General features: G+C 38.1%; 1 protein-coding gene and 2 long non-coding RNA genes across 5 annotated transcripts in view; 1 reads left to right on the forward strand and 2 right to left on the reverse strand.

The window, feature by feature from the left end:
* LOC123577416 overlaps positions 1-743 on the reverse strand; it is a 74,721-nt gene extending 73,978 nt beyond the window's left edge. For both annotated transcript variants that reach the window (XR_006701832.1, XR_006701830.1), the window contains exon 1: positions 640-743. This is a non-coding gene — a long non-coding RNA (uncharacterized LOC123577416). The remainder of the gene's footprint in view (positions 1-639) is intronic.
* The window catches only part of VCL (vinculin), a 110,446-nt gene that overhangs the window by 41,379 nt on the left and 42,985 nt on the right, over positions 1-26,082 (forward strand). For both annotated transcript variants that reach the window (XM_045439665.1, XM_045439664.1), the window contains exons 3-5: positions 22,096-22,246; positions 22,430-22,538; positions 24,575-24,697. In XM_045439665.1, coding sequence (XP_045295621.1) covers positions 22,096-22,246; positions 22,430-22,538; positions 24,575-24,697 — 383 coding nt within the window. The remainder of the gene's footprint in view (positions 1-22,095; positions 22,247-22,429; positions 22,539-24,574; positions 24,698-26,082) is intronic.
* On the reverse strand, positions 11,272-20,159 carry LOC123577415. The gene is made up of 3 exons (XR_006701829.1): positions 20,146-20,159; positions 14,470-14,474; positions 11,272-11,384 (listed from the first exon to the last, which is right to left on the reverse strand). It is a non-coding gene; the product is annotated as an uncharacterized LOC123577415 (long non-coding RNA).

The raw sequence follows: 26,082 nt of genomic DNA on the forward strand, positions 1-26,082 counted from the left end.
GAGATTTTTGTAAAAATGGTTTTTATCTATTTATTTTGAGAGAGAGAAAGAGCACGTGAGCAGGGGAGGGGTGGAGAGAGAGGAAGAGAGAGTCCCCAGCAGGCTGCAGAGCCAGACATAGGGCTTGATCTCACGAACGGAACTGTGAGATCATGACTTGAGCCGAGATCAAGAGTCATATGCTTAACTGACTGAGCCACCCACGCACCTGGAGGTTTTTGATATTTTTTTAAGGAGGCATCCCAGAGGGGAGTCCTTGGGAGGGGTGGACAAGGTATTACCCATCTGGAAATCTAGAAGGAGAAAGGAGATTTTGAGGACCAGGAACAAAGGGAAAAACTGTGAAGGGAGACATCTTGACTCAGCGTTCCAGGAAGATGAAACCCTGAGCAGTGTGGAGCCTGAGAAAGGGGCATCCCCCAAACTCAAGGGTCTGTGTGAAGGGAAGGGATTGAGGATCCCAAGACTGCAGAAAGACCCAGACGAGGTGTCGCTCCAGTGGTGAACTGTTGATTGTTGACTGAGCCCAGTACTGGGGCTTGAACCTTGCCGTGGGGGAATTGGCCAACACCTGGTGGGTGATTGCTGTCAGTGCTCAAGATCTCAAAGCGCCCTCCTGAAAATGAAAATTTGACTCACCTGAGATAAGTTGAGAAGGCGATCTGGTTGAGATGGATTCCGGTCAGTAGGTAATGGCCAGTCCTCTTATGGGCCACCAAAGCTGTTAGGGAATTGCACAAAGCATGTCCAGACAGGCAGGACAGAGTTTATTCACTCTCTAAGGGAGGAGAGGGGCCAGACATCAAGAGAGATGTCGGCCACAAGTTTCTGTCAGGCTGAGCCTTGTAAGGGGTTTTAAAGGATGTTGAGAGGGGACACAGTGTGTGGAGAGAGGGTCGACTCTCGGCCAGGTAGAGTAGAAGATGGCGTGTTTTTTCAAGCTGCTCTGTCTGGGGCTCCTCCAGGATGTGGGTTGTGGTCTGACTAGAGAAGAGTATGTTCTGTAGTTGGGGTCTGTTTTCTGAGAATATAGGCCCTGTGACCTAAAAAAGCAGAGTTAGGACCAAGTGCAGACACCTGTGAGTTTTACCTGTAAGCTTGGCTGGGAGGTTGGGGGGACTTTGAATAGATTCCTTTCAATTAACTTAATATGTTACTTGAAAATAGCACAGGGTAAAATCAACAATATGGCTGTGGCTGTCAAACAGATTTGGGGGGGCAAATATTCCACAGTTTAAAACATTATAGCTCTTTATGCTTTTCTTACTTTTCTTCAGAATGCAAATGCAAAATGAAGCAGAACGTTTTTGTAGATGCCTTGACTTGAAGGGGGAGGGGACAGAGAGAAACAGATGGAAGCAATTAATGACATCCTTGGAACTGTTGAGTAGGACATTCTTTTGGGCTGTTTCGTTGATGTTTGGAGGTTTCCAGGGCATGACAGAGCTTCCTCTGTCATCTACTTTTACAAGCACTTCTAATAGTGTCTGCTTAGGCAACACTAAAGAATAAAAGTTTCAAAAATTTATTCTTGGATCTATTTCTACTCCTAGAATGGTAGAATGTCAGTACTAGAGAAAACAGAATGCTCTTGGTCTGTAGATAGATTTATATCTAAGCAGTCTGAAATATGTTTAGAGATTTTTTTCGGGGCAAGATACGATATTTTCAGGATTTTTGGCATTTTTAGGACTTGGGGGTGTCAAAATCAAATCATAGTCTTATTTGTGTGACTGGCAATTGAGAGCATGTTGACATGTTGGAGAAAACATTTCATATCAGTTAAAACTATATATCTGAGTTATAATTCTCATTGAGGGACTTCCAATGCTTGAGCAATTCCTTACTATAAAAGCAAGAACATTTTAATATGGAGCAAGATTTGCATTGTTACAGGAAGTCTTTCTCTTGGGTGGAGTAAGAGTTATCTGATCTCTAACTGCACTAGCAGAGTTTACAGTTTACTAATTTTACCCAAGATTGAAGTAATAGCCACACTGTTGCACAGGACGTGTGGGATTGCACGATGATTGCCATAGAAACTGTCTCAATCTTCATAAACTTCAGGGGTATAATGTCCCTGCTGTACTGTTATAATATTGGTTAGATTTGCCCCGTAAGAAGTCATGTGTTCCTGTAGAGACTGTCAGGAGAAGAGTATTTTGCATCATCGTCAATCATCATCCTTATCAGGCAGCAGCAGCAGTAATATTTATGTGTAATTGATTGATTAATGTGCTGGACACACTAATTGGTTAATTAACTATTTATTGATCACCTTCTATTATGTGTAGCACACTAATCACTTGTAAGATGTATTATAAGTTATTTATTAGTAGTAATAAAATAGCCACATTTGTAAATGCTTTACTTGGGGGTATGTCATACATGTGGGTTTTATTCTTCTGTGTTGTCATGGAGGAACAAAGGTGGAAAGCTGCTGCAGAGAAATTTTTAAAAAATGCTTTAAGAAGGGGGCACCTGGCTGGCTCAATTTGTGGAGCATGTGACTCTTGATCTTGGGGTTGTGAGTTTAAGCCCCATGCTGGGTGTAGAGATTGCTTGAAAACAATCTTAAAAAAAAAAAAAAAAGAAGTAAAAAGATGCTTTAAAAAGTTTGAAATTAAAGAGCTGTAATGCAGACTGACTTTCACTATATAATAGGAATTCAGAGAAAGTGCTATTGTTGTAAGTAGGAATAGTAGAAAGAAGCTTCCTGTGGGAAATGGAACTTGGGAAGATGGATGTGGGGAAAAGGAAAATACTCTGGGTGGAATGAATTGCATGAGCAATTCATGGGGCCTGTGAGGAGAGGGTCAGTCATGTTGGGAGTAGTAGGGGCTGAGCTAAGTTCTGCCAGGTGATAAAGGCCCTTGAAAGCCAGGCAGAGGAACTTGGAATTGAGTAGCAGAGAAGCTTTCCAGTTCTTGAGCAGTAAGATGACAAGCTGGAAGTGGTTTTCCAGAGTTCATAGCCAAATACTGGATGAATAATAGGTGCTAGTGGAGGAAAGAAAGTAAGCCATGTGAACCTCCCGGATCCATTTTCTGTCAGTGTGGATTTACTTCAGATGGATTCCTTATAGGTAAATGTTTATGGCAAACTATTTTATTTGCCTTGGAAAAATTGCTGTTGTAGTGTGCATGGAATTTCATTCTTATTTCTGCAATGGAACAGAAATGAAAAGGAGGGGCGCCTGGGTGGCTTAGTCAGTTAAGTGTCCGACTTCGGCTCAGGTCATGAACTCGCAGTTTGTGAGTTCAAGCCCTGCGTCAGGCTCTGTGCTGACAGCTCAGAGCCTGGAGCCTACTTTGGATTCTTTGTCTCCCTGTCTGTCTGCCCCTCCTCTGCTCGTGCTCTCTCTGTGTGTCTCAATAATAAATAAATGTTAAAAAAATAAAAAATAAATAAATGAAAAGGAAGGCAGTTTATGGACCCTGTATAAGAGTGTTCAGTATCTGAATGTATCAAAATGTGTCACTTGTGAGGTGGTCTAGTGCTATGAACTCCTTAAAAAGGGCATCAGTGGCTTTGTTTCTTGGCAGGCAAATGATAGTTTCATGTAGAACTGCAAAGTGTTGCCAGTTTCTGTCTCAGTGCTGCTCTGAACAGTCTGCTTGAAATCATTCACCAGCTTGGATTATTTTTGAAACATATTGTGATGTCTAGGCCTATTGAATAAAAGAATGTTTCTAAAATACTGTGTGAAAGGGCTTATGTACTGTTGACAATCTGCATGATTAGCATTAATCATATTTCCTAGAAAATTACCTTGTTTTAACTCTTAAAAACTTTATTAGTTAAGCACAATTTTACCTTGGTTGATACTCATGTCCTACAAAGAAGACATTTGAAAAGGATTGAAACATGCTTACATTTAATTTAGATCTCTTTGACCTAATGTAGTAGTGTCATATTTTTAGATCACCAGCCTGTATATTTAGCTTTTTCTTTGCTTATGATCTTGAACACTCAAAATAATCTGTGATGAAATTTGTATTTTTAAACGTTCTTCTCAATGAATGTGCCCAGAATATCTCTTTTTAGAATTAATTCTTTGATTATACCACTCAATGCACTTTGCTTATCTGGGCCTAATGTGCGATCCTAATGCTTTATTTTTTTAACTTGGGTTTTTTTTTTGTGTGTGTGTGTGATTATTTCCATTGCTGTTTAAGAGAAGATTTGTGTCTCAACATAGATGACCAAGGTTCTGTGAGACTATTCACATCTGCCAGCTGACTTGCTTCATTTTTGACCTAGAGCAAACACCCAAACTTTAAATAGTTCACCTTTGAACTTGCCATATTAAACATATTTGGGTACTACTGTTTTTCAGGGACTTTTTAAAAAAAAATTGTTTTTTAATGTTTATTTATTTTTGAGACAGAGAGAGACAGAGCATGAACAGGGGAGAGGCAGAGAGAGAAGGAGACATAGAATCTGAAGCAGGCTCCAGGCTCTGAGCTGTCAGCACAGAGCCTGACGTGGGGCTCGAACTCATCAACTGATGAGATCATGACCTGAGCCGAAGTCAGATGCTCAACTGACTGAGCCCACCCAGGCGCCCCTTCAGGGACTTTCTTAAACAAAAATGGTTTAACTTTTGAGTCTTGTCAATAATGAACTCTGAGTCAGTATTATTGATTTGCAGAAGAGTTCTAAACAGTTTGGCAAAGATTTGATCCTTGGTTTACTTTGTATACCCTTTATGATTAAGAAATCATACACAATTTTAATGTGTAATTCTTTGGCTTCGATTTCTAGAGAGTAATCAAAATCATATGATTGAAAGGAACTCAAGGGACCAAGGGAACTCACCTTTTTGAAAAGCATATTATTGGGCCAGGTACTTATGTATTTTCATTTTCTCATGTAATTCTGAGAACATCAACTTCAGGATATTAATAAAGTAATTCTACAGGTAAAAAACTGAGGCTTGACAAACTTTAACTCACCCAAGGTTGGCTCAGCTTGTATGTGGCAGGACATGTTTCCTATTGGTGGTTTCATGGCTTCTTCTGAATCCACGGTCTTTCCACAATCTGACCTTCCATGAGGGTCATGTAGTCCATCGTCCTCTCCAAGGCAGTGCTACTTTTATACCACTCTTAGAAGATAACAGTTTACACTTTTCCTAAGTATTTCCAGAGAAGGAATATTACACGTGTAATTTGTGATGTATTGTGATGTCTTGCAACTCTTAAGCTATAAAGAAGTTAAATTCGTAACATTTTAAAGTTAAAAGGAATCCTAGAGATTATTTAATCCAGCTGCTTTATTTTATAGATGAATTGAGGTCATTGTCTATGTCAGCCCTACTGCCCCAAACCAAACAAACACTATAAATAATTAGACACAGGTATTCCCTTAATTATTACCTTGACTGTCCATATATAGGTCAAGTCCCAAATCAAGAAGTTCTCAAGATTGAAAATTTTTTTCCCACATCTGTTTAAAATCTTTATTGCTCTTTCCTTAGTACAGCAAAAGAACCTTATAACAATAGCTCCATTTCTTGAGCACCTTTTGTGAACTGGATATTTTAAGTTGTACTATTATGATTTTTTAATGTTTATTTTTGAGAGAGAGAGAGTGAGAGAGAGAGTACATGTTCATGTGGAAGGGGAGGGGGGAACAGCAGGGAGAGGGAGAGAGAGAATCCCAAGCAGGCTGCAGAGCTTGACCTGAGCTGAAATCAAGAGTCAGATGCTTACTGACTGAGCCATCTAGGTAGCCCTAAGTTGTATTATTTAATTCATCTCATCTTGCAGTTGAGGAAGCTACGACTTGGAGAAGCTCAGTAACTTGTTGCAAAGTCACCCAATACATCAATGTCAGAGGTTAGGATTCAAACCCTGGACTGGCTCCCAGGCTGTGCTCATTCCGATATGCTAAGACTCTTTTTCTGTCTTCATTGTAAGAACTTATAACATAATTACTGTGATGCTTAAATGTATGAGATAATGAATGTGAAAGTACCTGGGGGAGGGGGGAAAGACATTGGTGATTATTACCCTCCTTCCTTGGCTTCTCAATCTTTTTTTCTTATTCATTTTCTTCAAATAAAGTTAGTTGCTTTTTAAACTTTACTCAGAGAAAAATTTCCCCTCATTTATTGTTGCCTGTAGTAAGGTCTTTTAAAAAAAACCCAAAAACTAAAAACATGATTGCTTGTTTTTATTTAAAGTTCTTTCTGTATCTATTGAGATGATAATGCAATTTTTATCCATTACTTGATAAGATAGTCTCTGGTCTACTACATGAATATCAATTTTCTGCGATAAACCCTGCTTGGTTGTGATTTTAAAAAGAAAATGCAGTGCTAAATTCAATTTGCTAATATTTTTGAAGGATATTGCTTCTTTGTTCATGGGGTGTCTTGATCTATAATTTTCTTGTTCTGTTCTTATCTGGTTCTGGTGTCAAGGTTATTTTAACTTCATGATATAAGAGCTTTTTCTAGTCTTTGAAACAGTTTACAGAAAATAAAGATTATCTGTTTTTTGAAAGTTTGGCCAAACTTACATGTAAAACTCTGGGTCTAGTGTCTTTGAGAGAAAGAAACTTGGTTATTCATTGTCTTTTTTTTTTTTTTGTAACTCAGGTTTTAAATTCATTTTGAGTCAACTTTGGGCTTTTTTTTGTTTTGAGTCAACTTTGATAATCTGATACTTTTCTAAGAAATTATCCATTCACCTAAGCTCACAAGTTTATTAGTATGAAGTTCATAATAACCTATTATTATTTTTCATCTGAGTTACGTCTCTAGTTATATCACTTTTTTTGTTCAGTATTATTTAGTTCTGCCTTTTTTCTTTATTTATCACTCATTTAGAAATTTATGTTTTATTATATCCCCCCAGAATTCTTCTTTAATGTTTATTATTTACTTTAAGCTTATTATTTATTTTTTATTTAATTGAAGTATAGTTGACATACGATGTTATATTAGTTTCAGGTGTACAACATAGAGATTTGACAAGTTTATCCTTTGTGCTTGCTCGTAAGTGTAGGTGCCATTTGTCACCATACAACACCATTGACTTTATTTCTTATACTATAACTTTTATTCCTGTGACTTATTCATTCCATATTAAGTTTATTATTTAAATGCCTTATTTTCAATATTTCAGTCTTTATGTTCAGTCTTCTTGTTTTTAAATAAATATAGTTTAGACTCTTAATTTTGTTCTAAGTTCTACTACAAGTTTGGAAGCAGCTATAGGTACTTTTTGTTATTCAATGTATTTAAACTAAAGAAAAAGATAAAAGCAGTTCACCCATTTCTCTCACTCCCAACCCCTGCCTCTGGCAACCACCAATCTCTTCTCTGTATCTATGAGCTTGGTCCGTCAGTCGGTTGGTTGGTTGGTTGGTTATTCCTCCGTCCATCCATCCGTCCATCCATCCATCCATCCATTTGATTTATTGCTTTCACATATAAGAGAGGTGATGTGGTATTTGTCTTTGTCTGACTTATTTCACTTACCATAATTCTCTCAAGGTCCATCCATGTTGTTGCAAATACTAAGATTTCACTCTTCGTGTATATTTCATTTCATATCTATATTTCACTCACACACACACACACCACAGTTTCTTTATCCATTCATCCATCAATGGATACTTAAGTTGTTTCCATATCTTGGCTATTGTAATAAGTAATACTGCAGTGAACATGGTGCATATATCTTTTCAAGTTAGTGTTTTCATTTTCTTTGGGTAAATACCCAGAAGAAGAGTTGCTGGATCATATGATAGTTATATTTTTAATTTTTTGAGAAACCTCCATAATGTTTTCCAGAGTGGCTGCACCTGTTTACATTCCCACCAACAATGTACAAGAGTTCCCTTTTCTTTACATCTTTGCCAGCATTTGTTATTTCTAGTTTTTTTGATAATAGCCGTTCTGTCTAGGTGAGGTGATCTCTCCTTGTGGTTTTGATTTGCGTTTTCTTAATGATCATTGATACAGAGCATCCTTTCATGTGCCTGTTCGCCATTTGTATGTCTTCTTTGGAAAAATGTCCATTCATATTTTCTGCCCATTTTTATTTGATTTTATTTTTTATTTTTTTTCTTCAGCCCATTAAAAAATTTTTTTTAATGTTTATTTATTTTTGAGAGAGATAGCACTCATGGGGGTGGGGCAGAGAGAGAGAGACACAGAATCTGCAGCAGGCTCCAGGCTCTGAGCTGTCAGCACAGAGCCCGATGTGGGGCTTGAACCTCACAAGCTGTGAGATTATGACCTGAGCCGAAGTTGAACACTTAACCAACTGAGCCACTCAGGTGCCCCTCTTCTGCCCATTTTTAAATTGGATTGTTTGTTTTTTTGTTCTTGAGTTGTAGGAGTTCTTCATGTATTTTGGATATTAGCCCCTTATCAGATATATGATTTGCAGATATTTTCTCCTGTTCAGTAGGTTGCCTTTTCATTTGGCTGATGGCTTCCTTTGCTGTGCAGATTTTTAGTATGATGTAGTTCCACTTATTTTTGGTTTTGTTGCTTTTGCTTTTGTTGTTCAGATTAGAAAAATCGTTGCCAAGACCAGTGTCGAGGAGCTTTACCACTTACGTTATCCGCTAGGAGTTTCATGGTTTCAGGTTTTATATTCAAGTCTTTGATCCATTTTGAGTTAATTTTTGTGAGTGATAGAAGATAGAGGTCCAGTTTTATTCTTTGGCATGTGTCTGTCCAATTTTACCAACACCATTTATTGAAGAGACTGTCCTTTCACCACTGTATATTCTTTACTTCTTTGTCATATTGACCATATATGTGTGGGTTTATTCTGGGCTCTCCTGTTGCATTGATCTGTGTGTTTGTTTTTATGCCAGTACCATACTGTTTTAATTACTGTAGCTTTGTAACATAGTTTGAAACCAGGGAGCGTGATGCCTCCAGCATTGTTCTTCTTTCTCAAGATAGCTTTGTGTACTTGGGGTCTTTTATGGTTCCATACAAAGTTTAGGATTGTTTGTTCTATTTCTGTGAAAAATGCCACTGGAATTTTGAGAGGGATTGCATTGAATCTGTAATTGGTTTGGGTAGGATGGAGATTTTAACAATAATAGTTCTTTTAATCCATGAGCATGGAACACCTTTCTGTTTGTGTCTTCTGTTTATTTCATTGATGTCTTGTTTTCAATATATAGGTCGTTCACCTCCTTGGTTAACTTAATTACTAGGTATGTTATTCTTTTTGATGCATTTGTAAATGGGATTGTGAATTTTCCAGCTATAGACATTTAATAGTTGTAATTTTGGTTGTGAATTCCTCCTTCATAATATGCTTTATTCAGGAGTATATTTAAAAAATTTCAAAAATCTTTTTACTATCTTTTTATTGTTCTATTTCTAATTTAATTGCATTTGCCCAAAACATGAATGATATAATATCAATTCTTGGAAATTCTCTTGTGATATAATATGTGGTCAGTTTTGTGTGCTATGTGTGCTTGAAAAGAAAGTATATTCTCAGGGAGCCTGCGTGGCTCAGTCGGTTAAGCATCTGGCTTTGACTCAGGTCATTATCTCACAGTTTGTGCATTCAAGCTCCATGTCCAGTGTTGTGCTGGCAGCTCAGAGCCTGGAGTCTGCCTCAGATTCTATATCTCCATCGCGCTGTGTGTCTCTCTCTCTCAAAAATAAACAAACATTAAAAATTTTTTAAAAAGAAAGTATATTCTCTTTTGCTTGGGTTAGGGTTTTCTTTATATCGTTAGGTCAGTGTATAAAATATTATTATTATTTTAAAGTTTTATTTTTAAGTAATCACTACACCCAAAGTGGGGTTTGAACCCACAACCCTGAGATCAAGAGTCGTGTGCTCTACTGACTGAGCCAGCCAGTCACCCCTAAATATTATTGATCAAACTGTTTATAGCCTTACTATTTTGTTTGTCTGAATTATCAGCTTATGATGATGTATCTTGAAATCTATAGTAATTGTGGGTTTGTCAGTTTTTCTCATAATTGTCAGTTTTAGCTTTATATATTTCAACGTTTATTTGTTTTTTGGGGGACAGAGAGAGACAGAGCATGAACGGGGGAGGGGCAGAGAGAGAGGGAGACACAGAATCGGAAACAGGCTCCAGGCTCTGAGCCATCAGCCTGGAGCCTGACGCGGGGCTCGAACTCACAGACCGCGAGATCGTGACCTGGCTGAAGTCGGACGCTTAACTGACTGCGCCACCCAGGCGTCCCTAGCTTTATATATTTCAAAGCAATAGAAGTAAGTGGTTATAAGGTTATGATTAGTAAGTGGTTATAGGTTATAAGGTTATATATAGTAAGTGGTTATAAGGTTATGATTCTCCTGGGTCCTAAATTCTGTCAATTATTTTGTTATTTATAGTCCTTTTTTGAGAATGACTTTTGGCTGATGTTAGTCTACTGTTGACTTGTATCTCAAGATTTTTAAAGACCATATCTTAGTATTTGGCAGTTTTTTTCATAAGTAAAAGTATTCTCTTATTGTGTCTATTCCACCTCATTTTGTGTTTAGGCATTTATACCTCTAACTCATTCATTACATTGTGCTGTAGAACAGTGACTGTCAACTTTTTTAGTGTAAGGACCATCAAATAATAATAGACTTGTTATTATTTGATAAGGAGTGAATAAGAACAAACGGTGAAGTGATTTTATAATGTTTTCTGTATTTATTTTTCCCCAAACTCCAGCTGTTTAATAACAAATGCTTCCCCACCCTCACCCCATCACAGCAGCAGGAAAATCACCCATCCAATTGTGGGGGGGGGGGAGGGGTGCACTGCAGAAAGCAGGGAACAGGGAGCAGCTGGTGAAGGGCTGGTCAGGCTTCTGCCCCCCATGTCACTGACTCTTGGGAGCATCAAGTTGGGCTGGCACAGAAGCCTTTCCTTTGCCCAGCCACCAGCAGGGAGCTCCAGCTAAGGGAGGCTGGGCCTCCAGCCAGACAGCTTGAGAGGAAGCCAGGGCCGGCAGTGGGAGCAAGGGGATGAAAAGGGAAGAGACTCTGGTCTGCCACCAAGTCTGGGTCTTCTGGCTTGCCGGTGCCAAGTTCAGCTGCCAGGGGCGGGCCTTGCCCATCAAGAGGCTGCTGCCACTCACATGGACCTGGCCTCCCTGGCCTTCCTCTGAGACCTCACAGCCTCGTTGTGGGCTTTATGCTTCTCTGCCAATTTGGTGTCCTCTTGGATTTTGTGCCTCTTGCCAAATATGATCTTGTTATAAAGATACTTCTCCTGCTTCATCATCCTGATGGCCAGGCACTTGGCTTAATTCTCCTCCTCTTGGGCCAGCCGCTGCCTGTCCTCCAGCTTCACAGTGCCTGCCATCACTCTGGGCTTCTTCGCCTCCATCCTCTGCTCCTCCAGGGCTATCAGTCAGGCCTCTAATGTTTTAAAATAAAGTTTTGTTTTAGTCATCACAACAGCCTTAAGATACATTAAAAATCTACTGGTATCTGTAAGACACACTTACTTCTATGTTCATCTGTTTCTGCTGTAATCCTAGCATGAGAGAGAGGAAGAGCCATAGGAGCCAAAGGACCTACAGGTAGCAGATTTCTTGCCTGAACTTTGCAGGCTTGGAATCTCCTCTCCCTTATCAGATGTCAGATTTGAACAGGGGGTGAAGGCAATGGGGAGAAAGACTATGACTAGTCATTCAGGCTTTAAAGGATTCAGAGGGTATGACTCATACTGTACCTTTCAAATAAGTGGCCTGCCAAAACTTGAAGAGCATGTGGCTTGGACAGAGGTGACACTTCTCATCCGCCTTGCCCACGTGCCACTTCCTTTTCAGTTATCTGTTGGCTCTGGCAGAATCCTGTTTTGTTTGAAGGTGAAGTGAAAACTGGTCGCATACTCTCCTACTCTCATCTGAAATAAAAGAATTTAGTGAGCCTGTGGTGTTGGTATCTCAATGTACATATTCTAGCAAAAAGAGGTTGGTGTGGCCCTTGAAAGGCTTTGAATGTTTTAAGTATGATTCACTGTGGTTTTTAATTTTAGTTTTGGGTGTATACATGTAGTGTCCTGTGCTATCACTGAGTTAGGAGAGGGATAGGAATAATTCGTGGATGAGGCCTGTAGGATCTTTAAATCTGGGAGCACAGGGTTGGAACAGCCTGTTTTAGTGTTATCACACAGTGTACACATGGGTGAGTGGCTGCTGTGTACTTGCTACATGAACTAGATTAAAGTTTGTCATTGTACTCTGTGTTCCTGACTCCCTCCTAAAAACTGTAACTATTCTTGTGGCCATCACTCAGGTTTCTAGATGACTAATGGCTGAGGATCCTTGACCTTTCTCAAAATGGTAACACTGGGACCAAAGCATATTGGCTAGTCCTAGCTCTGGGATGCCACAGGATGAATCTACTTTTGCTATTTCAAAGTAAAATTTATGCCAAATGGCCAGTATATAAAAGAAAAGTTTATTTTCACACAACTCCCTGAGTCTTTTGTGATCTTCACATTATTTTTATTATTACTTTTTAATCCTATGTATATAAGATCTGAGGATGAAATGAATGGATTATAGAGGCAGTACTTCGTATTTGAGGGATACTAGAAAGGCTGAACTGCCAGTTGCTGATGGCTGGAATTTCACTGGAGCTTGTTCCTCAGGTTAACAATTTAAACGCTTAAATGCCTGGTGAAGGGGGAATTTTTGAAGCCTCAGCAGTCATTTTCACTCATCATACTTGTGGCTGAGACTAGGCTCTAAATATGGGAAAGCAAAGAGAGTTTGAGAGCCTGACCCTTACCCTACCCCCAGTCTCTCAGGCCTGGACTTTAATATTCCTTTCAAATGAGACCATATATAGTCATAGAGAAAAAGGAGCCTTAAAAGGTGTTTTTCATGCAATTAAAATTATTAAATGTAAACACTTAAGTCTATACCAACCATTTTTATGACCCTGTTTTGGCATTTCTTCATTTTTAAATATGATGGACTTCTCAAACTTGGAAGTGATCTGGGCCTTTCTTGATCTCTGAGAGACCCTACCTAGATGGCAAGGAAAGGAAAGCCTCAACAGGGATTAAGATGAGAGAAGGAATAGCCTTGACAGGCCGTTTTGCCTGCCAAATACTTATGTCAAGGCTAACCTGGTCGGTAATGGCAGTGATGGAGGTGCTGGGCGCAGTGGCCACAGTAGGGAAAGCCTCACTGACCAGTTGATTGTGTTTTCTTTCTTTTGTCTGTTACCTTCCCATTTTGCAAATGTTGTTTTGTGTGATTGGACATGCTTGTGGCCTAACCATCTCTCTCTCTTGAAAGGACAAGACCCAAAGTATATGCTTCTTTGGGTGTGCTCCAGGGTAATCCGACTTCCATGAAATCAAATTTTCAGGTGTTCTTCTCCATAGCACTTCAGTCTTTGGCAAACAGAATGCATTTGTGTGTGTGTGTATGTGTGTGTGTGTGTGATAGTATGTATAACCTAAATGGCTGTACTTGCTAAGTTCAGATTAAAAAATTTTATTTTAAATATTTATTTCTTTTTTGGGGTGGGGTGACAGAGAGAGAGGGAGACACAGAATTCGAAGCAAGCTCCAAGCTCTGAGCTGTCAGCACAGAGCCCGATGCGGGGCTCAAAGTCATGGACCGTGAGATTATGACCTGAGCTGTAGTCGGACAACTAACCCACTGAGACACCCAGGCACCCCAGTTCAGATTTTATCAGTGAATTTGATACAGGATTGTTCCCCCCCACACCTGACTACCCCAACATATTTTTTTGAGGTGAGGTATAGTTTCACTTGTTGAATGTTTCAGAGAGGTTTTCAGTTAAAAAAATTTTTTTTAAATGTTTATTTATTTTTGAAGGAGAGAGAGACAGAGTGTGAATGGGGGCGGGGCAGAGCGAGAGGGAGACACAGAATCCAAAGCAGGCTCCAGGCTCCGAGCTGTCAACACAGAGCCCAACGCAGGGCTTGAACTCATGAGCTGTGAGATCATGACCTGAGCCAAAGACGGACACCCAACCAACCGAGCCACCCAGGCACCCCATTTAGTTTTATATTATGGAGCGGTATATGTCTAAATAGGCCTATTAGACTGTCTCCCTGACATTATTTTGTTCCAGGGCACTCTCTTTTTCCCTCTGCTGAATCAGTGAGCTGGGATTTGCTGGTTGATTTTTTTTTTTTACAGAAGCAGATGGGAGATTGTTTGGTTTCAGAGTGAATGAGTTACCTGTACTTAGTGATAGTAGGCTGCCCTCTCTGGTCAAACCACACCTATGGCAAATGCATGGTATTTTTCACAGAAAGAACTGTTTGTGTGTGTGTGTGTGAGAGAGAGAGAGAGAGAGAGAGAGAGAGAGAGAGAGAGAGAGAGAGAGGAAGGGACGGTAAGAGAGAGAGGGAATATTATCCCATTGGAAAAACAACTCCCAAGATGCTGTGAAGAGGATCATCTTTCTAAGTAGTGCTGAGCTTCTGAGGCAGGAGCAATGTTGTCTCCACCTTCTCTATCACCACTTTCCTAATTTCCCAAGTAAAAAGGACTACTTCTACTTTTATGTCCCCTTATCCTCTGCTGGAGGTACTTCTAAATACTAATTTATATTTGTTTGTTTACATGTATGTCTCCTCCTACCAAAGTTGTAACCCCTTAAAAGTAGGGACTTAAAAATACTTTCTTTTTTTATTTTTATTTTATTTTATTTTATTTTTTAATTTTTTTTTCAACGTTTATTTATTTTTGGGACAGAGAGAGACAGAGCATGAACGGGGGAGGGGCAGAGAGAGAGGGAGACACAGAATCGGAAACAGGCTCCAGGCTCTGAGCCATCAGCCCAGAGCCCGACGCGGGGCTCGAACCCACGGACCGCGAGATCGTGACCTGGCTGAAGTCGGACGCTTAACCGACTGCGCCACCCAGGCGCCCCTATACTTTCTTTTTTTAAAAAAAATTTTTTTTTAACGTTTATTTTTGAGAAGAGAGAGAGCATGAGTTGGGGAAGAGAGAAGAAAGAGGGAGACACAGAGTCTGAAACTGGCTCCAGGCTCTGAGCTGTCAGCACAGACCCCGATGCGGGGCTCGAACTAACGGACTGCAAGATCATGACCTGAGTTGAAGTCGGACGCTCAACCGACTGAGCCACCCAGACACCCCTTAAAAATACTTTCTATTCCTGGGTATCTTATAGCATGCAGTAGGTCCTCAATATGTTAGATGAACAGATGGATGAAGAATTAAATTCAAGTAATTTAAGAGTGGGTGCATTCTGGTAGAAGCTTTAAAAATGACTTAAGGTAATCTTTATAATTTCTGGATCTGTTTTTCTCTTATATTTCTTAAATTAAAAATTCAGCATAAACTTAAGCTTGATAAAGTGATCACTGAAATCACATGGAACTGAGTAGTTTGGGATCTTTATATATCTTAAATTGTATCAAGTATATCATGTGTAATTCTGGAGAGAATGGATTTAGTAGCTTATGAGTGAACATATTTTGGGTCCTGTGAGGCTGTCATTAGTCCATTGATCTAAAGCATAAGAATTTTCTATTAATTTATGTTGAAGACTCAAAGGCAGAGAGAAGTTTTAACTTGTGATACACTTGATTGATTTAAAGTATCTAAATCAATATTATTAGGATAGAGTCAAGATATATAATTGTTTAGGAAACAGACCTTTTTCCTATTGTCATTCTCTGAAATGCTTTTTAAAAATTTTGGATTTGTGTTAAAAAGGAGATTGGGGCACCTGGGTGGCTCAGTCGGTTGAACATCCGACTTCAGCTCAGGTCATGATCTTGTGTTTTGTGAGGTCAAGCTCTACGTGGAGTTTTGTGCTGACTGCATTGGAGCCTGAAGCCTGCTTCCTAATTCTGTGTCTCCCTCTTTCTCGGCCCCTCCCCCACTTGCTCTCTGTCTCTCTGTCTCTCAAAAATAAAGACACATTTTTTAAAAATAAAAAAAAAAAGACTTAAAAAAAGTAGGAGATCACTTTAAGAAGTGAGGCAGCTTGAATGTTTAAAATCTCATTTTCCGCAGACGAAAGAGACTTCTGTCTGTTTCTGACTACTGGTTAGTCATGGTGGGATTTGTTTGGCTTTTATGAATGCCATTAAATTTTAATGTACAGATCAGATGTCTTATTGTAGAAAAATGGTACAGTGTCTGTTTTAGACCTATCAGTTTACCACACAAGGGAACCATTAGTGGAGAATCAAATTGATTCCTGCAAAGCCTTTTGATTTCATCATCTTTTTTCTGTTTCTTTTCTCCATGATGGTTATTCCTTTCATTTATTTATTTTTGTTTTTTTATTTTTTTCCAAATTTGAAACACTTAGGCAGTAATCGAATCCTTGCAAGTAGGTGTAGTACAACAGTTGCATTCTGTGATTCTTGTTTGTTTGCTTTAATTTCATCAGGGTTCATGTCACCTGGGAACAAAACCAAGTTTTGTGACTTTTTAAAGTTAATGATCTCTATGGGTGAAAATTCCTGATTGCCTATACTGGGTGAAAATTCATTTATTTACTCATTCAGCAAATATTTACTGAACATTTGTTATGTGTTGGGCATTCTCTGAAGACATTAATGAACAAGATAGACAAGGTTCTTAGCCTTGTTGAACTTAAAGTCTTGTGGGAAATAGAGAAAACTAAACTGAGAGGGTGTGAGCAGTCTCATGGGAGCACATAGGAGGTGTACTTGTAGATTTGGGATGGTTTCCTGATAGAAGAGTCATTTAAAGGCAGGGTCTAAGAGAGTAAGTAGTGGTTAGGGGGGAGAGAGAGCGGGGAGAGAGAAGTGTTTGAATTCGAGGGAATGGATATGAAATCTCTTGAAGCAAGATGCCAGTGCTCTTTAACTAAATGTCTTCAATGAGTGGTTGGCTGTCCCTAAAGGTCTTTTGAAGTATTTCTCTTGAATATTTTAAAGTTTTCATTGAAACATTTTTATTTATTTTAATTCCAGTGTAAACATACAGTGCTATGTTAGTTTCAGGTGTGCAATGTAATAATTCAACACTTCCATACATTACCCAGTGCTCCTCATCACAAGTGCACTCCTTAATCCCCATCACTTATTTCACCCATCCCCCAACCCACTTCCCCTCTGGTAATCATCAATTTGTACTTAACAGTTAAGAGTCTGTTTCTTGGCTTCTCTCTCTCACTCTTTTTCCCCTTGCTCATTAGTTTTGTTTCTTAAATTCCATAAACATTTAAAAATAAGTGTAACTAGTTTTACAGCATGTATTTTCTGCCATATTGTGTATTATATACCTGTCTTAAATGTTTCCATGTAATTTGGCTCATTTGATTTATGGAAAGCATCTGCCATTAATCATTGGCAAAGCCAGTTCTCACTGTCTATCTAGCCAGCTGGATCAAATTTACTTTTTTCAACTTCACTTTTAAAATAGTTCTTGCTTTAGTCAATTGTCTTTTAAACATATTTAAATAATATAATTTTTAATATTTACTCAGTACTTAACATGTTGTTATTTATAACCTCTTGTCTTTTGTTAGTTGTCATTTTTTTCTGTGAGTCCAAATTTCCATCTGGTATAATTTTCCTTTTTCCTGAAGGATTTCCTTTGACATATCCTATAGTTCAGGCTTGCTGACGATGAATTCTTTCAGCTTTTATATACCTGAAAAAATCTTTATTTCACCTTAATTTTTGAAATGTGTTTTTTTTGGGGTGTAGATTTTTAGATTGATGGTTTTTTTTTTTCTTTCAGTACTTTGCTTCACTGTCTTATGGCTTGCATTGTTTCTAGCAAGAAGTCTGTTGTTATTCTTTGTCCTTTTGTATGTAAAGTGTCATTTTTCTCTGACTACTTTAAATATTTTCTTTTCAACCTTGGTTTTGAGCAATTTCCTTATGATGTGTGTAGTTCTCTTCATGCTTTTTGTGTTTGGCATTTATTGAGCTTCTTGGACCTGCAGCTTTATAGTGTTCATTAAAAAAATTTTTTTTATGTCATCCTCTCTTCAAATACTGTTTTCTCTTTCCCCCTTTTCTCTCCTTTGGAGACTCAAATTGCACATGTATTAGGCTGCTTTGAGTTGTACCACATCTCACTGATGATCTGTTAATTTTTTCAAGTCTTTTTGTTCTTTCTGTTTCATTTTGGATAATTTTACTTGCTATGACTTGAATTTCACTGATCTTTTTTTCATGCAATATCTTATCTGTTAGTAATTTATAAAGTCTGTTTTTGTATCTGAGACACATCTCCAGTTATTGAGTCTTGTTCTTATATCTTTTATTTATCTATTTAATGTACTCAATCTTTCCTTTAGCTTTTGAGCATATGGAATACTGTTATAATAATGGTTTTAACGTTCTTGTCTATTAATTTTGTCATATGTGTCATTTCTGGGTTGTTTTTGAATGATTTCTTTTCATTGTGGGTGGTGTTTTCATGCCTATTTGTATGCCTGGTAAATTTCAGTTGGCGGACAGTGTCATATTACTGTTGTAACAGACACAACATTATCTTCCAGTTCTGGAGGTCAGAAGTCCAAAATGGGTTAATAGAGTTGTGTTTCTTCTGAAGATTCTAGGAAATAATCCATTTCTTTGCCTTTTCCAGCTTCTGGAAGCTGCCCCAATTTTTTGGCTTGTAGCCCTGCATCTCTCTTACTTCTTCTGTCATTATATCTTTCTGCTTCTGCTGTTACATCATTGTGAAATAATACCTTCAATGTGCGATAAAATAGCTGTCAACCTAGAAATCTGTACTACAGAAATAGTCTTTGAAGTAGGAGGACAAAATAGATATTTTCAAACAAACAAAAATGGATACATATTGTTATCAGCATTCTCTTAGTAGAGAAAATTCTAAAGAATGCAATTCAGACAAAGTCAGATGATTCTAGATGTAAGGCCTGAGATATAAGAGGGAATGATTAACCAAAATATGGAACAATTTGTTGGTAAATATAAACAAACTTTGACTTACATAGTATAACAATGTAATATCTAATGAGTTATAAAGGTTAAAATGAAAGATAGGACATATTATACATGAAAACAACATAAACATAAAACAAAACTTGGAAACAGTAGCATAAAGGTCAGGAAAGGGATGATTGAGAATTAAACATGCTAAGATCATTCTTTGGGAAGGAGGTAGAAATATTGACTAATTTTAGATTTTCATGAGACTGATGCACTGCCAACTATGCTAAGAGGACAGCTTTTATTTTAGATTAAAAAATTTTTGAGGGGGGGGCACCTGGGTGGCTCAGTCGGTTGAGCGTCCAACTTCGGCTCAGGTCATGATCTCACGGTCTGTGAGTTCGAGCCCCGCGTCGGGCTGTGTGTTGACAGCTTGGAGCCTGGAGCCTGTTTCGGATTTTGTGTCTCCCTCTCTCTCTGACCCGCCCCCGTTCATGCTCTGTCTCTCTTTGTCTCGAAAAAATAAATAAACATTAAAAAAAAAATTAAAAAAAATTTTTTTTAACATTTATTTTTTGAGAGACAGAGTGTGAGTGGGAAAGGGACAGAGAGAGAGAGAAAGAGTGAGTCACAGATTCTGAAGCAGGCTCCAGGCTCTGAGCTGCCAGCACAGAGCCCGAGGCAGGGCTGGAACTCATGAACTGCGAGATCATGACCTGAGCCGAAGTCGGACGCTTAACCAACTGAGCTACCCAGGCGCCCCTATTTTAGATTTTTAATGTGCCAAGTATGCATGCTAAAATATTTAAGGTGACCACAAAAAGAACAGAGTATATAACCTTTAAGGGAATAAGAAAAAGATAGAAAAAACTAGCAACCCCCCCACCCCCACCAACAAAAGATAAAATAAGGAAAAAAGAAAAAAAATGAATTAAAATTACAGGCCATATAGAAAACAAATAATAAGATATGAAAATAATCCTAAGTATATCAGTAATATTAATGAATTTAAGTGGGCTGAATTACTAAATTAAAAGTTCCTAGCTGGATAAAAAATCTGTAGCTATATGATATTTATAAAAGACATCTAAAACATAATGACAGTGGGGCGCCTGTGTGGCTCAGCTGGTTGAGTGTCCGACTCTTGATTTTGGCTCAGGTCATGATCCCAGGGTCATGGGATCGAGCCCTGTGTGGGGCTCCATGTTGGGCATGGGAGCCTGCTTGTGATTCTTTCTCTCTTTCCCTCTGCCCCTGCCCCGCTTGCACTCCTTTTCTCAAAAAAAGAAAAAAAAGAAAAAAGAAATTTGTACATGAATGTTAGCAGCATTATTCATAATTCCCAAAAGATGGAAACAACCCAGATGTCCATCAACACATGGATGGATAATCAGATTTTCAAAGCTGAATAAAATAGTATTCAGCTATTAAAAAGAGCAAACTAGTAACACATATACTATAACCTGGATGAACTTTGAAAACATTTATGCTAAGTGAAAGAAGCCAGACACAGAAGGTCGCATAGTACATGATTCTTTTTATATGATATATCCAGAATAGGTAAATTCATGGAGACAGAAGGCAGATTAGGGGTTACCAGGGGATGGGGGAAGAGGGAAATGGGGAGTGATTACATAATGAGTTCAGGCTGCATTTCTGAGGTCATAAAAGTTTTGACCCAAGAGAGGGGTGGTAGTTGCTCGGCATTGTGAATATACTAAATGCCATTGAATGGTACTGTTTAGAGTGACTGATTGCATGTTATGTGACTTTCACCTTAATAAAAAACTATGTTGTGATCTAATTTTGGTCTTTCATATTGATGAAGATAAACTTAAGTTTGATTATATACCAAGTTGTTGAGACTGTGAGGAAATAGGTACTCTCATCTATTGTGTTAGGAATGTAAGTAACTTCTGTGATTGGCAATATGGCAACATTTGTCAAAATTTTAAGTGTCTGTACCTTTGACTCAGCAATTCCATTTCTGGATTGTGTCTTACAGATACATACATTTTAAAATGATATTTTTCAAGGTGATTTATTGTAGCAGGCTAATGAATTATGGACTAGTTGTATAGTTATATTAAAGAATGAGGAGGCTCTTTATGTACTTTTATTGGAACATTTCTCAGGTAAATTAGGTGGAAAAAGCCAAATGCAGAGAGTATGAATAGTATGATCCTATTTGTATAAAAAAGTAGAAGCCTGTCTTTGTTTCTGGATGCATAAATGTTTTATTTTAAAGAATACAGAGGAAACGTGTAACATTAATTGCAAGTAGATGGAATTTGAATGTCTGGGAGATAGTGGAAAGAAGGTGATTTTTCACTGTCTTTCATATATAGGACTATACATATTCTATATAACTTAAAGTTAAATTAAAGATTTAATTTAAAAGTTAAAAAGGAACAGTAAACAACCAGGCCTCTAAGAGTGATCCAAAGCCACATCAGTGAGGTTCTGTTCTTCATTGATTTCATTCATTCATTCATTCATTTATTCTGTATGATCAGGTTGTCTATGTTATTGAACTGTATTAATATTAAACTATCAATAAATGGTTTTGTTATTAATGCTAGTGGCCTTTTAATTAACAACATAGTGTTAGAGGGCTCTTTTCAAACAGTCCAGTGGATTTGTCAAATCCTTTTAGCTAGATGAATGAGAATTTATGCATTACTTCATACTTTTTGTTTCCTCCTAATCCTTTGTGTTATCTGATTATTAAATTTCATTTAACACAGTGCTTTGGCATTTTAATTTACTTCCAGATATTAAATCTGAAACTGTTGTTAAGGATTTTCGTTCTTTGTGTGGTGTCTTTTTTTTTTTTTTTTTTTTTTTTGTGTGTGGTGTCTTTTAACGGCAGTGTCGACGGGGCGAGGAAGAAGGAAACAAAGGAGTTGCAGAGATATATAGCAACCTAAACTGAAAGGTCTAAAACATTTTGTCATCATTTTTTGTTGCCAGGAAATAACAAAGAACAAGGGCTTAGTGAAGTGAATGAGTGAATGTGTGAATGAATGAATGGATGGATGGATGTACCCCCTTAATTGTAGATTTTAAAAGCTAAAATCTTAAATCCTATTGTAAATTGGTCTTGGCAATTTTCCATGCAGTAAAAAAATGTGGATATGTCTCTTCATTCTTTGCATTGCACGTGATATTCTTCTGCTTGGTTCTGCCAGTGAATTAACTCCATGTTCCTCCCCGCAGGGTGGAGAATGCTTGTACCAAGCTTGTTCAGGCAGCCCAGATGCTTCAGTCAGATCCTTACTCGGTGCCTGCTCGAGATTATCTTATCGATGGGTCAAGGGGCATCCTTTCAGGCACATCAGACCTGCTCCTCACCTTCGATGAGGCTGAGGTAGGCAATCTGAGGCCCATGCAGACCTCTTCCAGGCAAAAGTCTTAAAGATAGTCTTAAAGGTAATAATGGAGGATTGATGATTGTTGAGGATGGGAAGATGTTGAAGAGCTGCACATCTGAATTAGCATGTTTTCTACTTATTGTTCACTCACTTGACTAAAATATGAAATCTATTTTCAGGTTCGTAAAATTATTAGAGTTTGCAAAGGAATTTTGGAATATCTTACAGTGGCAGAGGTGGTGGAAACTATGGAAGATTTGGTCACTTACACAAAGAATCTTGGACCAGGTTAGTCATGTCCAGTTTTTATAATAAAGAGTTTTTAGAGATTGTCCAGTTTGATCAAGGTGAAAGGAGTACTCCCTCCTGCCTTTTGCCCAAGATTAGTCATGACACATTGGGTTTTGAGGTGTCTGTACTCTGCTGATGGAGCTGACACTGTGTTTCTACTGAGGAGATATTGTCTCTGAAAGCTGAATCTGCTTTCTACAAATCCTGGCCCTGCCTAATGAATTAAACTAGACATTGTAAATGTTGCTGGAGAATATAGGAAATACTTTTCTATTACTGTAATGCTTAAGGCCACCCTGAATTCTGACCCCTCCATTCCATATTATACAGCATTCCTTCACTGTCTGCCAGCTGGCCTGTAGCTCTTAATGACCTCGTGTCTTGTTAATTAGCCTGCCTACTATTATGGATTCATGCCCTAGCCCGAGGCTGCATAATATAATCAGACCTGGAAGAAGAGAAGAGCTACTGTGACTAAGTCTCATTTTGAAATGATTGTTTAGTCACCTGAGAATTGAATATACAAAATACATGAACAGATACCAGCTTTTTCTGTTATAGGCATATAACATGAACTTGAGGGTCCTTAAAGTATGATTGAGACCAATGACAGGACAACCTCAGATGTTCAACTTATCAGTAGTAAAGATCACATACCACCTCATAAGAGTCTTTTGCCTTAGGTGGAATGATTTTTAATTCACAGTGTGTTCATGAGGTTCCGATACAGTCATTCTGTAAACTTATGGCAGTTAAGACTTTCTCTGAGCCATCTTTGAAGATCACCAGGAAATGCCTTTAGAGCAGTATTCTTTAAACTTTCCCATAGCACTGGGAAAATAAAGTTTATTTCTTCAAATAAAATCTTACACGGAATCCCAACATATAAAGACAAAAATGGAACTATTCTGAATGAGGCAGGGGCAACCCCTCCTTTCCTACCCCTCTTTGGTATCCTTTGATGATCTGTGAAACTACTTAAGAAATCTTAAGAGCAGTTTGAAAACCAAAGCTTGAGAGAATCACATAGCACCTTTGAATAATAACCAAAGTAAACAAAAAGTGCTAGCAGGCCGGTTCCAAAACACCAGATGCTTTTGATTGCTGTCCTTAGTATAATTATTTTTATAATATTTCTATTTGTTTCTAATTATAAAAATAGTACATGCTTATTTTGGACAAATCGGAAAGTACAGAAAAATATAAAGATGAAAACAAAACACATTATTGTAATTCTTAAGATTTTTTTCAGCCACTAGATTCTCAGTACTAAGCTCGCATGAGTTTTTTTTTTTTTTTTTTACTATTTTTTTTTTTAATGTCTTTACTTTTGAGAGAGAGAGAGAGAGAGAGAGAGAGAGCATGAGCAGGGGAGGGGCAGAGAGAGGGAGAATCCAGAAGCAGGCTCCAGACCTTGAGCTGTCAGCACAGAGCCTGATGTGGGGCTCGAACTCACTAACTGCGAGGTCATGACCTGAGCCAAAGTCATACGCTCAGCTGACTGAGCCACCCAGGTGCCTCAGCTTGCATGACATTCTTACATACATGCAGTGGCCAGATCCATTATGTGAACCTGGTATGTGTAGTAACCAGGCAAAATATTTTTATTCATTTTTTGCAAATCCGTATTTGTTTTTCACAAATACGTTTTTATATTTTATGTACATATAATATATTATTTATATTATAATTATACGTTATATTATATATTGTTTATATTATTTATAACATATATTATTTATATTATAATATATAGATATAATATATTTTATATGTCAACCATGTGAAAATTATGTCATAGTTTGGATTTACATTTAGCAAATTACTTTTAATGAAATGAATAAAGTTGCATTGTTACAGCTGCCCTGAAAAATTTTTATCAAAAATGCTACAGTTCAGTGACAGTATCTGTTGTTTAAATAAGCCGACAATCAGTTTGGACTTTTGTAGTCATTCGTAATGGATTTAGGCTCAGAAAGTGAATCTGGATCGTTTCACGACTCACCCTGCACAATTTATTCCTTATGCCCCAGGAATGACGAAGATGGCCAAGATGATTGATGAAAGGCAGCAGGAACTGACTCACCAGGAGCACCGAGTGATGTTGGTGAACTCCATGAACACTGTGAAAGAGTTGCTGCCAGTTCTCATTTCAGGTATTTTCTGCCTGTACATTATCTTACAGGAAAAAAAAAGTCACTATATTCTAAACTCCTGAAGTTCATTTTCTTTTGCTGCTCGGTTGCATGTCCTTCAGGCTGGGTAAAATGAGACCTGATAGATTGGGTGTTACTTGATGGCTGTAGCTGATTGGCTAAGAACCAGTATTCATCTTCTGTAATGTCCTCCTTCTCCTGCTCTTTGTTTGAAGCTGCCTTTCCTGTTGCCCAGCTCTGTTCTCATAGTTCTACTAGGCTCCTTTTCTAGGAGGTAGAATGTCTAGAAACTTTAGTTATGGGCATATGAATATTGACACTTTTATTTGTGTTATGAAAAAAGAATTAGCTGGAATGGATATTATAGAGTACTATATGACAAAGAAGTGACCCCCAAAGTCCACAGTTTTTCCTAAAATAAATTGAACTGTACAGAGCTAGTGTACCAGATGGGACTTCTTTTCCACTGGGTAGAGCCCAGAAATGCAAACATGGTGGCCGCTGTCTCAGCTAGCAAGAGGGAGCTACACTCATTGGGTGTGTAGTATGTACCAGATACCTCATGGTTCACATAAGTTATCTTAGTCAAGTTAAGGGTTAGTTTAACTGTCAGAGGGCAGCTCTATAGTCTGTCTTTTTTTTGTTTGTGTGTTTCCTATTTTCAAAATCTTGTAGGGCATGTCCTGGCACCCCCAGATCCTGCCTTCCTGCTTTGGCATTTCAGGTAGTAGCTAAAAAAGGAGAGGTGAATGTAAGAGCTCAGAAAGCCCTTATATAAACCAGAAAACAAAACATTTGTGAGTAGAGTCTTACTATCTCCGTGGGAAATGTTTTTGAGGCCAGCTGTTCCATGTGATAGAAGAGTTTTGGGAGCAAGATTTCTTTCTGATCTGGGTAACTCAATAAAGTGTTGGTTAGTCTTTGTCTTCACAATTTTAATTATTTTATGGGAAGATATTCTCTTTCTCTAGTGCTTCAAATTATCAGTATTTTCTTGTACTTTCGGGGGTTAAAAAGTTCCTACTACATGTTGAGAGAAATTCTGAAAGATAAACTCAGTATTTTGGGATCTTCATTAGGATTGGGTGCAGGAGCATACTCCAGTTACAGTTGTACTGACTATTTTTGTCTTGTCCTATTGGGTGTGCATTAGATGGGGCACAGTGTTAGGGCTGGGATGATAACTGATTTAGAAGGATATTGGACATTTGGGGATTATAGGTCATCTATATATGCATGTCAGATTAGCTCCCTGATCATTTGTAGTGATGTCTTGTACCTTAAGGTTGCTGATATTGGAACTTCATTGGCAGCCTTCAGTGTTTTGTTTGTTTGTTTTGTTTTGTTTTTAACATATTCTTTTTTTTTAAGATTTTATTTTTTTA

The sequence above is a fragment of the Leopardus geoffroyi genome, chromosome D2 (genome assembly GCF_018350155.1).
Source record: "Leopardus geoffroyi isolate Oge1 chromosome D2, O.geoffroyi_Oge1_pat1.0, whole genome shotgun sequence".
NCBI classification, from domain to species: domain Eukaryota; kingdom Metazoa; phylum Chordata; class Mammalia; order Carnivora; family Felidae; genus Leopardus; species Leopardus geoffroyi.